Source organism: Panthera onca, chromosome B1 (genome assembly GCF_046562875.1).
Source record: "Panthera onca isolate mPanOnc1 chromosome B1, mPanOnc1 haplotype 2, whole genome shotgun sequence".
In the NCBI taxonomy this organism is placed as follows: domain Eukaryota; kingdom Metazoa; phylum Chordata; class Mammalia; order Carnivora; family Felidae; genus Panthera; species Panthera onca.
The window spans coordinates 30,080,378-30,093,684 of record NC_138342.1 but is presented as its reverse complement, the minus strand read 5'-3'; the positions used below and the strand labels follow the sequence as shown (position 1 = coordinate 30,093,684).

Sequence of the window (13,307 nt, the reverse complement as noted above, 5' to 3'; positions counted from 1 at the left end):
AAATATCCTACCTTGTCTGAAAGATGGTAGCTACGCTTGTGGTGAGCAGAACACAACTTACAGAGAGGTGGAATCACTGTGTGTGCGTGCCTGGAACTAATGTAACGTTGTACGTCCACTATACTTCAGTAATGAAAAAATCTTACCTTGTTACCCCTACTTTATTTCTTCATTTATAAAAGAGATTTTGAATTTTCAATCACTTGCCTTGGGAGTTTCTTCAACAGTTACATTATCTAGCCGGAGAATTGGTATGGACAATTGAGAATTTTTTTTTTTTTTTAATTATAACCTTGAACCTATATGCTGAAACTTATTAAAATAGAACAGATTGGAAAAGTTGGATTCCCCTTGTCCATATAGATCACATTAGGTACTGATTTTTAAATGAGTTTACGAAGTGGAAGTATATTTTTGTAATTATTTTGCAACACTTAGCGTGTCTGTGCATCTTCTTTTATATCACTGATTCAATTTCTGACTTGTTTTTTCCTAATAGAGTAAGCTATTTGTACTTTTATCAGAAAAAAAAAAATCAAGTTGATATGTTTTATGAATGAGTCATTTCCTTATTCTAACTAAACACTTGCACATTTAAAAAAAATGTAGAGAGGCTTTTCTGCAATTGATGAATGAAAACTCTGGATACTTTTACAAGTGGGGGCAATTTGTTATAAAATTATTTTATTTCCCTTATTTTATAAGTCAGGATTGCATTAGTATCAAATGGCAGAAACCCCAAGGATTGCCAAGATAGGGATTTGTTTGTTTTAACAAATCTCTTGGTATAGGCAGCAGAGAGCTGATGCCCCCAAGGAACAAGGTCTTCCTACTTTTTTCTCACCCTGGCATCCTCAGGTACAGGAATTTGTCCTCACGCTTTTCCTCTCAAGGATTCTAATGTCCTAAGATGGCTTCTGTGCTTCTAGATGTATTTTCAACGAAAGATGGAATGGTGTGGGGTAAAAGTCTGTCTTCTTCCAAGATTTGTCCCCCCAGCCCCACCTCAGGAATTGTTTATATTTTATTGATCCAAACTAAGACATATTACCCTCCTAGCTTGCAAGGAAGATGGGAAAATAGTATTTTTAACCTATACAGAGAAGGCCTGTGAGATGTATCTATATCTATATTTATATCTATATCTATATCTATCTATATCTATATCTATATCTATATCTATATCTATATCTATATCTATATCTATATATCTCATACATATATACATCATATATATATATATCTCTCACAGATGCACAGACACACTAAGTGTTGCAAAATAATAGAAAAAAAATATATCACAGGCCTTCTCTGTATAGGTTATATATACAGATGTATATATCTAATATTGGATATTAGATATATTAGATATATATATTAGATGTATATATTTTATATATAAGATATATATTTTAATATGTATATACACACACAAATAAATAAACATATATATATATTTTAGTTTTTCTTTAGTATGGCTACTTTTTCTAGTCAGGTTTAATTTAGGAATTCGGAGCACATTTAATCTGAACCTGTTCACATAGATAACTAATCTTTTGAGGTAGAGAATAATTATATTTTTAAAGTGTTGAGATAATGTGATAAGTCAAATTCCAAAACCCTATGATTTGATAATATTTCAAACTTTAATGCTTTTAGAAGGAAGACTTTGTAAACCTTTTGCACAGTTTCTAGTTTTGGTGAGACAAAGTGAACACAGTAGCTGTAGGTATTGAACAGATGAGAGTTTTCATACCAAAATAGTATTAAAGGAGCTTAAGAATTTAATTGAAGGAGGAGGAAAGTAATAAAATATTGGAAATGAGATAAAATTGTAAAATAAGTAATGCTTTTGTGTGAGAGTAAAGGAAAAAATGTGACAGAGCACAGGTAACATCGCATAGTAAAGCAAAGAAAGACCAATCAGGCAGCTTGAGTTTCAGTCCCTTTCTACCATGTCCAGCTAGCTGCACCCTACATGTGACATTAATCTCTTTGGGCCTTGGCTTCCCCTTCTTTTTTATAAATACTAATTATACCAACCTCAGAGTGCCATTTGACTCCCCTAGTAGAAAATTGCTAGGCATGTGGTAAGGACTAGTTAACTCTTAGTTTCCCTTTCTGAAAGGATAAAGATGAAAAAGTGGCTAACTTTTAAAAGCAAGCATGTGTAGTTCAAGATCTGTGTCCTGGACAGCTTAACGTTTTATGTGAAAGAAGCCCATCTTTGATCCGTAGCCCAACTATCCAGCTTAGAATGGCACTGGGTTATCATGTATTTAGAGTGCCTACTTAAAACCACTGTCATTCCATCTTTAATGATTTATTTAATTCTACATATATATGTGTAGTAAAATTTAGTAGGATTTATTGGATTTTAAGGAATATAGTGGTACTTTCCAAATCCATAATTTTGTTCCTTTATAATGTGTTAATGTTTTTCTCCCAACTAGGATTTTAGGAGTGGACTTGGTATTACCATAATTCCTATGAATGTTGCAAATGTAAAGCAAGTGGTCCGAACTGTAAAACAGTCTTTTGAAATAATCACTCCCTACAGGAGTTTTAGGTAAGTTATACTTAAACGTTTTTGTTTGTATTATCCCAAGAAAGCTTGGGTGATCTACTTTGACATGGCTAGTGGTGGTTTTATTCCTTATAGATCACTTAATAAAATCATGTTGGTTCTTTTCCATTATTGTCTAATTTGTTAGCCAGTATATAAAAACACCTTGTAAAAGTGACCTGAATTATCACACAACCTACAAAGATACTAATTTCATGAGATTTGAGTCTTTTCTGAATACCTTTTTTCTTAGTAGGCTTGATAAGTATATTAATTTTTATCAACAATATATGAAAAATTCCTTCACATTTTGAAGGAATAAAGAAATAATATTACATTGCTTTTAAGCTGTATTTTTATTTACCTTCTTTTAGCCTACTCAAATGCAATCCTCTTTTAAAATCAATCTCTGATTACAGTTTGCTCCATGATGATTTCCTAAAAGGAACTCTTGCTTAAAATAATGGTGGTGGATCTCATAGCACTTATTGATCAAATATATATACATAATGTTTATTTTGAGAGAGAGTGCACGGGCGAGCGTGCATCGGGGAAAAGCAGAAGGAGGGAGGGAGAGACTCCCAAACAGGCTCCACACTCAGTGCAGAGCCCAAAATGGGGCTCAATCCCACGAACACTTAGACCATTACCTGAGCCGAAATCAAGAGTCAGATGCTTAACTGAGCCACCGAGGCACCCCTTATTGATCAGATATTTTAACATTTCATTATATATTTGTTTATGGTATTCCTGTAATTGCTTCATAAGACAGGAATAACAAGTTCCTAATATGTTTTAATAATCTATAATGATTCCATAGCTTTAGTACACAGAAAAGGCATAAGTCAGTGTCTGTGAGCTCAACCACATTAATTCATTTGTCACAAATAATCAGCATATCACAGGGTAGTTTGCAGGTCAGAAGCAATTGTCAGAGGCCTTTGAAGGACTAGCGATTACTTAGCAACTTCAAAAATACTCCCATGTCGAGTACTCATTTTATCTGTCAGAATTTGTCTACTGGCTCAAATTTTGAGGAAAAAATAATCACCTAAAGAATAACAAACTTCATTTTCACATATGCAGATTCAAGCCTCAACTGAAAATGTAGACATTGTGTGAACTGTTTTTACTCATAGTACTTCTAGAAGACACAAAATATGTGGTGGGGTTTTTCCTCACACCAACCACTTCTCCAAATACCAAGTGGTTGTCCTACAATTCAGTACTGTTCTCACAGCAGCTACTAGGATTGAACATTAGACCCCACGCGTTGAGGGCTCAATCCCACAGAGCTGCCCTGACTTCACACTCGTCACAAGAGATGGGCCCCTCCACTAAGCCACGCTTCTTTCCATCTTGGCCATAATCTGGACTCCCATGACCCCTGCTGCGCCAGATTCAGTAATTTGCTAGGATGGCTCACAGAACTCAAGAGGCAGTGTAGTTATTATTACTAGTTGCTTATAAACAGTGCACCTCAGGGACTTCCAAATGGGAGAGCTGCACAGGGCAGGGTACAGGGGGTTAGTATGGCAGAGCTTCCATCCTTCCTGGGCACACCACCCTCTCAGCACTTCACTGTGTTCACCAGCCCATCTGAACTCTGTTGTTCAGGGGTTATTATTGGGGTTTCATTCTGTAGGAATGATTGATTGAATCCTTCATCTTCGGTGATTAACTTAATTGCGAGCACCTCTCCCAGTCGGTTTGGGCTGAAAGGTCCAAGTCCCTACTCACTTCTTGGTCTTGCCTTGGTCTTTCTCCTGACCAGCTCCCATCCTGAAGCTATTTATGCCTCCAACGACAAATGATCTCCACAAGCCTATAAAAGGCACTTATTACTCAGGACATTCCAAGGATTTTAGAATCTGTGTACCAGCAACTATTGGCTGTGACCAACCTCTATGTAATAAAGTAGAAACCACCTAAGAAGTTTATGAATATTACACTGATGATGGAAACAGAAAGTGCTTCAAAAAAATATCCATGTAGTCTACTGAGTTTCCTTATGGATTATTTGCACTGTGTTAGTAGTCTGTTGTTTTCATTATATTTCAAAACATTTTCATCTTCAGAACAGAAAATTTTAACGTGGAACATTTTGCAGGTCATTGACTGAGTTTGGAGCCCTGTAGCCCGTTTTGTGGCACATCGTAGGTACTCAGCAAATATTTCTTAAAGTGAGCCTGTGTTTACTGTTTTGTCCTTTTACTCAGGTATCCAATAAACACTAAGAATTAGGATAAATCAGAACATGACTAAAAATGAGTTAGAATTCTGTTAGAATAGTAATCATTTAAAACTTTTTTGATTTCTCAGTTTCTTAAAGCCATCTGGATGTTCTTCTAATTAAAAAAGAAAATCTATTTTTAAGACTGAAAAAAATCAAAATTTCTGGTGGGTGTTTTTGATAATTTAGTTTCAGACTATCATGGAACAGTTTCCTGGCAAAATAATCCAATAGTCCTGAAACACTGAAACTCTGCCAGTTTCTCATTGATTATTATATAACCACTGCTTAGGAAACATGGCCTCTTAAGTTAAGCTCTTGACCTAACAAGGTAATTTTTACATCCTGGTCAGAAAAATGTGCATGTTCATTTTGGTTTGAGATATGTAAACAGATTCATAAGCAATGTGGGATGTTAAAGGAAAAAAAAAAGTAGATTTTTAAATTAGATGATTTTTAACAGAAAAGACTATTCAGCTGCCTGGAAGGCATATTTTTCAGCTGCTGTTTAATTTGTGAGTGAAATGAATATGCAAACTGAACATACTGCTTAATTGGCCTTTACAAGGGAGATCGATAATGCAGAAACATTAATTGTTGCAGCTTTACAGCCGAGTCTGAAAAAGAGAAACAAGAGTGGATTGAAGCTGTGCAGCAATCGATAGCAGAAACTCTCTCTGATTATGAAGTAGCTGAGAAGATTTGGTTCAATGAGTCCAACAGGAGCTGTGCAGATTGCAAAGCCCCGGATCCTGACTGGGCATCCATCAATCTCTGTGTTGTCATCTGTAAGAAGTGTGCAGGTAATTAGTGATAAGTTATGCTCATCACTGTTGGGTGGCAGATTGGCACCGAATGCTCTTTATTGTCCTATGTAATGTGTTTCAGCTAACAGTTGTGGAAAAAGAAAAACAGAGAAAGCTTATTACATTTAAATTAAATTTAGAAATATCTTCTCATTCCAAACTTCTCTTATGCATGACTTAGATGTAGAAATTGATTTTTAAGCATGTAATCATTTTGTGCGCCTACTGGACCATGTGTGGAATTTATAAAGACAGTGTTGACATTTTTAGATTTTAAGGTGAGTGTGTTTCAGAATGTACCCTGAACACATGTGCATCTTTGTGTGATTTGCCCATCTTTCCCTCAGTTATATTTTTTAGGATGTATATTTCACATCAAGGTCATTCTGAGCTCTAAACTTGGTATACCGCATCTGGTGTCTCTTTTAATGAGAGTTTTTATATAGAAGCATTTCCAAAGAGTATTGAGGTTTATGAGAGGAAACGGTACTATGGTTATCCTATTGTGACATTATAACTTACAGACAGTCTGAGAGCTCAGTGTATTTGGGGGTTCACAGTTGTGAACACCTAACACACAGCTTAGGTGTGTGGTCATAGAGGTCTTGGAAAAGTTAGCCACATCCTAAACTTTACTTTCCAGCTCTACCAGGTACTGTTCTGGTCCTGGGAATTCAAAAGATGTGTAAGAGTTGTTATGTTCTCCACAGATCTATAAATAGTAATTTCAGTAGAGTATGATAAGGGCATGATCAGAGTTGAGTACAGGTTTCAGCGAAAGAAAATGTAAGAAGAGTGCTACCTTAGCTCAAGCAAAGACTGGGACAGTTGCTGTAAGCCCTTAGTACTTTTTGAGAGCTCTGTGCTTCCACATTTCTTAGCACGCTAAGATTTTGTCAGGATGTAATTAACATCAATAGCAATAAGAAGAAGCATCAGCTATCCCCCCTCTACTTTGTATTTTTTCCCCAACCTTTTTTGTTCTCTAGGCTTATTGGAAGAGAGCTTCTGTCTTGTTCAAGGATATTCTTTCTACTTATGTCCGCTGCTTCTTCTCTCCTTAGGATCCTCACCTCATCACTTATTCCCTCTCTGTAATGATGCAACCATGGTTTCTTTTGTTTCTGCATATAGAGTTAGGCAAGTCTGTCCTGTTGACACTGGCTTCCGGAAAACATTCCATTCCTTTGTATCATTTTCTGTCTCTTTTCCCCTTCATAGACAGGGTAACTTTCAAGAGTAGAATTCTGCACAGATTTTCTTCATTTCTTTCACTTCCTGCTTTTTATTCATCCTGTAATCAGTTTTCTTTTCTCTGTAGTCCAGTAAAAATATTCTCACCATGTTTATTAATGCATTTTCTCTCTCAGTTTGTGTGTGGTCAGTTCCTCTATTTATTGTCACCTTGGCAGTGTTAGACACTGCAGTATTTGACCACTGTGTCTCTCTGACTTTCCCTCCTCCCTTAACTTCCAGAATACCATCTTCTCTTAGTGTGTTCTTAATTCTCTGGTTATCCTTTTTTCACGTTACTTTTCCTTTGCCTGCTCCAAAGATAAAGGTGTTCCTTTCAGTTACATCTTCAATTGTCTTTCACTCTGATGTTCCTGAAGATGTTATTTATCATTTAAATTCAGCACTCACTCGTAAGTGGGCGATTCTCACTCTGTTGAACACCATACCCTTAGGTCTACCTACTGGAGTCTCTTCTTGGATTTGCTCAGGATAGCTCAAAAACAGCACATTAAAAATGGATCTCTTAGGGCACGTGGATGGCCCAGTCATGATCTCACTCTCAGTGTGGAGCCTGCTTCGGATCCTCTGTCTCCCTCTGGCTCTGCCCCTCCCTCGCTCATGCTCTCTCTCTCTCAAAAATAAATAAATAAACATTTAAAAAAATGGATCTGTCATTGCTGCCCGACTCATTACGTAACACTGAGCATGCTCATATATTCCACATCTTGGTCAGAGGCAATACTGTCTACCCTGCAGTTAAGCCTAAAGCCTGTGAGAGCCTCCTGACCCTTCCCCTTTCCTTAAAGCCCACCAAGTTCCATCCGTTTTTATCATCTAAGGATCTCTACACGTGTGCTCCCTTTGGTTTCTCCTCCTGCTGCGTCACCTCGGTTTGTGTCATTTCTTGCCTTCACTACTCCAGGGGTTCCTGCCAGTTCTTCTGCATGTTTTCTGAGCTTGACTTTTTTCTGTGTTACCTTTAGATCATCTTCATAAATGCAAACCTATGCATCTTTCTACCCTTGGGATTTTAGAAGCTTGTGCTCTGAGTAGTTTCCATTTTAACAAAAGGAGGAAAGGAACCTCTTTCCTAATGTAGAGAGAGGTGTGAGCTTTCATGCTCAGAGGCACACAATCCTTAAGATAAAGACAGTGTCTTAAATACCTTTGTTCCTTCTCAGCCTGGAAAGCATCTGACACATTCCTAGGTGCCCAGTAATGATGATTTATACAGGATAATTGAGTCGATGAGAGTAGAATGCTGAGTTCTTATTCTCTGTCAGGCATAAGTATAGAATAAAGAATCCATTGAAGATTTTTAGACATATGTTTATTAGAGTTGTAATATACAAAAAGTACTAAGGGCTTGCAGCAACTGTCTCAGTCTTTGCTTGAGCTAAGGTAGTGCTCTTCCTCCATATTCTCTCAATGAAACCTGTACTCAACTCTGGTCTTGCCCTTATACTCTACTGTAATTACTATTTATAGGCCTGTGGAGAACATATCAACTCCTATACATCTTTTGAATTCCCAGGACCAGCACAGTACCTGGTAGAGATGGAAAGTAAAGTTTAGGATGTTTCCTCTAAGACCTTTATGACCACACACCTAGTTGTTGTTGTTGTTGTTGTTGTTGTTGTTGTTTTTAGGATATCTGTGTTCACATACAAGTGATTTAAACACACCTGTCATAAAAGGTTTTGGTAACCTGTAATTGATAGTGAATTGCCACGTCATAAACATGCACACATATATAAGCGTACAGATATATACATAGTTTTAAAACTGTAGTTTTATACCACCACAAGGTAGTGATGAAGATGATTACTTTTATCCTTATCGTGGTTGGGTTTTCTGTATAATTATCACCACTACTCTTAATGCTGTTGGCATGAAAGAAAGTAGATATTGGTGTGTTTTCAGTTGAAAGCATATATACATGTACACATAGACATTTTGAAAAAAATAAAATACATTTACATACAAATTAAAATAGAAGTACAATTGTGTTTTGACTTCAGGACAACATAGATCTTTAGGACCAAAAGATTCCAAGGTTAGAAGTCTGAAAATGGATGCCAGCATTTGGAGCAATGAACTCATTGAGGTAAGTCTGACTTAACTGTGGTGGTAGTTAGCAGGGGTCCGGTAGTATCTAGCAGTGGAGTGGCATGAGTTACTTTAGGAGCTCTGCGAGAATGTTCTCACCACACTGTAAAAATGGCTTATAGTCTGATAGTGGTAGCTTTTGACTCCAACTTTTAGAATGCTTCTTAAATGAGATAGTTACTTTAAAAATAAAAAGTACAAGGAATCTAATAGTAACACCTACTTTTAAAGGCTTGACAGCTTTTTTATTTCTAAGCCAAAATTTTCTTTCTTTCTTTTTAACCCAGCATGGATAAAATATTAGAAAAGTGAATGAAAACATTTGGCAGAATTTTCTTTTCTTTCTCTTGGCCATGCTCTGTCATTAACTGCGCTCATCTGACTTTCTGTCTCCCATTTCCATTTTCTTCTTGGATTTTAGTACCACTCTCGACCACATTAACCCACCTACTCAGCCATTTTAAATGAATCTGTCTCTATGTGAGCTTCAAAAAATAATAATGCTTTTGCTGCAATTTGGTTGCTTGCAGTTTCTTTCCTAGCTAATCTTGTACTGTTATTAAAAGCAATGAGGCTGTATTTAAAATAGAAATAATATCTGCTTTCACATTCCATCTTCCTGAAAGATTTGGGTTTTTCATGTGTTTTTGCATATTTTATACTAAGTTGTATTTTAATTTGTGAGTCAGTTTTTTACAGATTCAAATACATTTTATGAACTGATACTGTTTTATAACTTTTTAACAATTCAGCTCTTTATTGTCATTGGAAACAAAAGAGCAAATGACTTTTGGGCTGGTAATCTTCAAAAAGATGAAGAATTACACATGGACTCACCCGTAGAAAAGAGAAAAACCTTTATCACTCAGAAGTACAAAGAAGGAAGATTCAGGAAGACTCTACTAGCGTCTCTCACCAAAGAAGAATTAAATAAGGTATCCACAATATTTAACAATAGATGTAGATCTTGATGTCTTTAAAAAACGTGTCAAAGGGGCACTTGGGTGGCTCAGTCGGTTAAGCGTCCAACTTTGGCTCAGGTCATGATCTCACAGCTCATGAGTTCGAGACCTGCGTTGGCCTCTGTGCTCACAGCTCAGACCCTGGAGCCTGCTTCAGAATCTGTGTCTCCCTCTCTCTTCCCCTCCACGACTTGTGCTCGCTCCCTTGCTCGCGCACGCTCTCTCTCTCTCTCTCTCTCTCTCTCTCAGAAATAAACATTAAAAAAAATTTAAAAGTATGTGTCAAGGATTTTGAAGAGTTTTAAAACATCCTTTACTGTCTGATAAAAGTATTGCTTAATGTAATTTTATTTCCATTTGTGAGATTGTACTATTTATTGATTTTACCATCATTTTACTTAAGAATTCATTATGAATAGTAGATAAATTCTTTGTTCATCACTTGAGTTTCTAGCTAACTTAGGTCCATTATTCTTTTTATCCCCATATTTATTTATTTATTTATTTTTGAGAGGGAGAGCTCATGTATGAATGCACACAAACAAGCAGGGGCAGGGTAGAGATACAGGGATAGAGAGAGAGAGAGAGAGAGAGAGAGAGAGAGAGAATCTCAAGCAGGCTCTTACACTGACCAAGCAGAATCTGATGCAGGGCTTGATCCCTGGAACCGTGAGGTCATGACCTGAGCCAAAATCAAGAATCAGATGCTTAACTGACTGAGCCACCCTGGCATCATCAAACCTAGTCCATTATTCTTAAAACTGTGACAACTTCCCTTATTTTAGGGATAGGACACTAAACAGAACTTCAGCTCATATACTGCTGACATTGTGTCACCAAAATCTACATCATTTACTCAGTGTATTGTTAGAAGCAATGGTTTGCTTTGTGCTGTTGACCTGAGGTGTTATTTGCCTTTGGCTGAGTGATTCCAGATCTACTTGTGCCTGTTTTATGTTGCCCACTTGTTCTTTACCCTTTTGGCAAAGAAGTTGTTAAGCATCCTGCCTCCTTTCCTTTTTTAAATTGCTGCTTTGACTTTTTGTGTGTTAGGAGGCTTGTCTATGTAGAGATATTTAATACATGTGCTTTTTATATGCCTGTTGTTTTATTCTTAGAGAATACATTCTTCCATGGTTATCAGTTTTCTGGTATGCTTTTAGTGGCAGTGTTTATGGATAAAAATGCTCAAATAAGTAGCATTATGTTAAACATCTTGGAAAATAAACACATAAAGGCCTTTTTCATACTTCTCTAGAAATTATAAGATTATAAAATTGATTTACATATCAGATTAGTTCCCCTAAAGTAAGTTTTTAGTCTTTGTACATCTTTGGTAATAACAGAGTGAGGCTATCAATTGATTTTAAGGCAGTGAACGGCACACGAAAAATGAAGGATTGAATGGGCACCTGAGGTAGAGAAGAGTGAGGGAGATGGCAAGGGGGAGGGGCTTGGGAACTATTATTTATATAGGTTATTACTAGGACACAATTTTATTTTGGGTGGTAGTTTCATTGTGTTAATTATATTATCAAAATAATAGACCAGACATGCGTGGAATACTAACAGGGTATCATTAACGAAGGATTACGATTAATTCTGTGCACCAGAGGTCCGTAATAAATAAGCATATAAATAGTAAATTGTGGATATGAGGAAGTAATTGTGATAAAGTTACAGAACCAGGGCGTATCTTCATCCAGTGGTTTCTTGCTTTCTGATGGTGATTGGTGTCTTTTTAGTGGGTATACTGATGTCCCCAAATAAAGTCCTCTCTGCTACACCACAGTTTCATGAGTTCAGATGTTAGATAAATCTTACATTAATTACTAGCAATTGCCTTCTTCCTAAGAATATTATAGAGAAGTATACCCATTGGGATTTATTTCTACAATGGGGTTCTTAAAAATGGTACTCTTAATATCAGTAAATAATTTGTACAAAAAATTTATTGAATATATATATTTTTAATTGGGATATAATTTACCTACAACATTGTATAAGTTTATTCAACCTATTGATTTGATACATTTATACAGTTGCAATATGATTACCATTGTAGTTGAAGCTAACACCTCTCTTACATCACATAATTATCATTTCTTCTTTTTTTGAGACCATTTAAGATCTTTTAACAATCTTGAGGTAAATAATACAACATTATTGATTATAGTCACTGCATTGTGCATTATATATCCAGAACTTATTTTCTAGTTGCAAGTTTATACATTAAACAACATCTCCCCAACACCTCTTTCCCCCACCCCCACACCCTTTGGTAACCACAGTCTCTCTTTTTTTTTTTTTTTTAAGTTTAGTTTGAGACAGGGAGAGCAAGCTGCATGTGCGTGTGAGCTGAGGAGAGGCAGAGAAAGGGAGAGAGAATCCCAAGCAGGCTCCATGCTGACCACGTGGAGCCTGACTCGGGGCTTGAACTCACAAACCACAAGATCATGATGAGCCAGAATCAAGAGTCGGATGCTTAACTGATTGAGCCACCCATGCCCCTTGGTTCCTATGAGGTGGCTTTTTTAGATTCTACATTTAAATGATAAATAATACATATCTTTCTCCATCTGGCTAATCTCACTAAGCATAATGCCTTCAGCTTCCATCCATGTCCCAAATGGCAGGATTACCTTCTTCCTCGTGGCTGAATAATATTCCATTGTGTGTGTGTGTGTGTGTGTGTGTGTGTGTGCGCACGCGCAGTATGTGTATACTATATTGTCTTTATTCATTCATCTGTTGATGGATACTTAGGTTGTTTCCATATATTGGCTATTGTGAATAATTCTTTAATAACAGATTGCAGATGTCTTTTTAATATTCTGTTTTTATTTCCTTTGGATATATATATATACCAGAAGTAAGGTTGCTGGATTATATGGCGTTTGTATTTTTAATTTTTTAAAGAACCTCTATACTGCTTTCTTTAGTGCCCGCACCAATTTACAGTTCCACCAATAGTGTATAATGGTTCTTTTTTCTTCTACGTCCTCAACATTTATCTCTCGTTCTCTTGATGACAGCCATTCTAATAGGTGTGAGATACATCTCATTGTGGTTTTGATTTGCATTGCCCTGATGATTAATAATGTTGAACATATTTGCATGTAACTGTTGGCCATTTGGATGTCTTCTTTGGAAAAATGTGTATTCAGTTTCTCTGCCAATTTTTCAATTATGTGTTTTTGTTGTTGAGCTTGTGTGTTCTTTATATATTTTCGATACGTACTCCTTATCTGAGGTATGGTTTGCAAATACTCCTTCCCATTCGGTAGGTTGCCTTTTCATTGTGTTGATTTTTTTTTTTTTTTTTTTTTTTTTTATGATGTAAAGCAGCTTCTTAGTTTGATGTAGTCCCACTTGTTGATTTTTTCTTTTGTTGC

The 13,307-nt window shown here is 36.4% G+C and overlaps 1 protein-coding gene across 2 annotated transcripts in view; it reads left to right on the top strand.

The window, feature by feature from the left end:
- Positions 1-13,307, top strand: part of ARAP2 (ArfGAP with RhoGAP domain, ankyrin repeat and PH domain 2) — a 188,477-nt gene that overhangs the window by 68,063 nt on the left and 107,107 nt on the right. For both annotated transcript variants that reach the window (XM_078446218.2, XM_078446219.2), the window contains exons 10-13: positions 2,454-2,569; positions 5,403-5,602; positions 8,863-8,948; positions 9,703-9,885. In XM_078446218.2, coding sequence (XP_078302344.1) covers positions 2,454-2,569; positions 5,403-5,602; positions 8,863-8,948; positions 9,703-9,885 — 585 coding nt within the window. The remainder of the gene's footprint in view (positions 1-2,453; positions 2,570-5,402; positions 5,603-8,862; positions 8,949-9,702; positions 9,886-13,307) is intronic.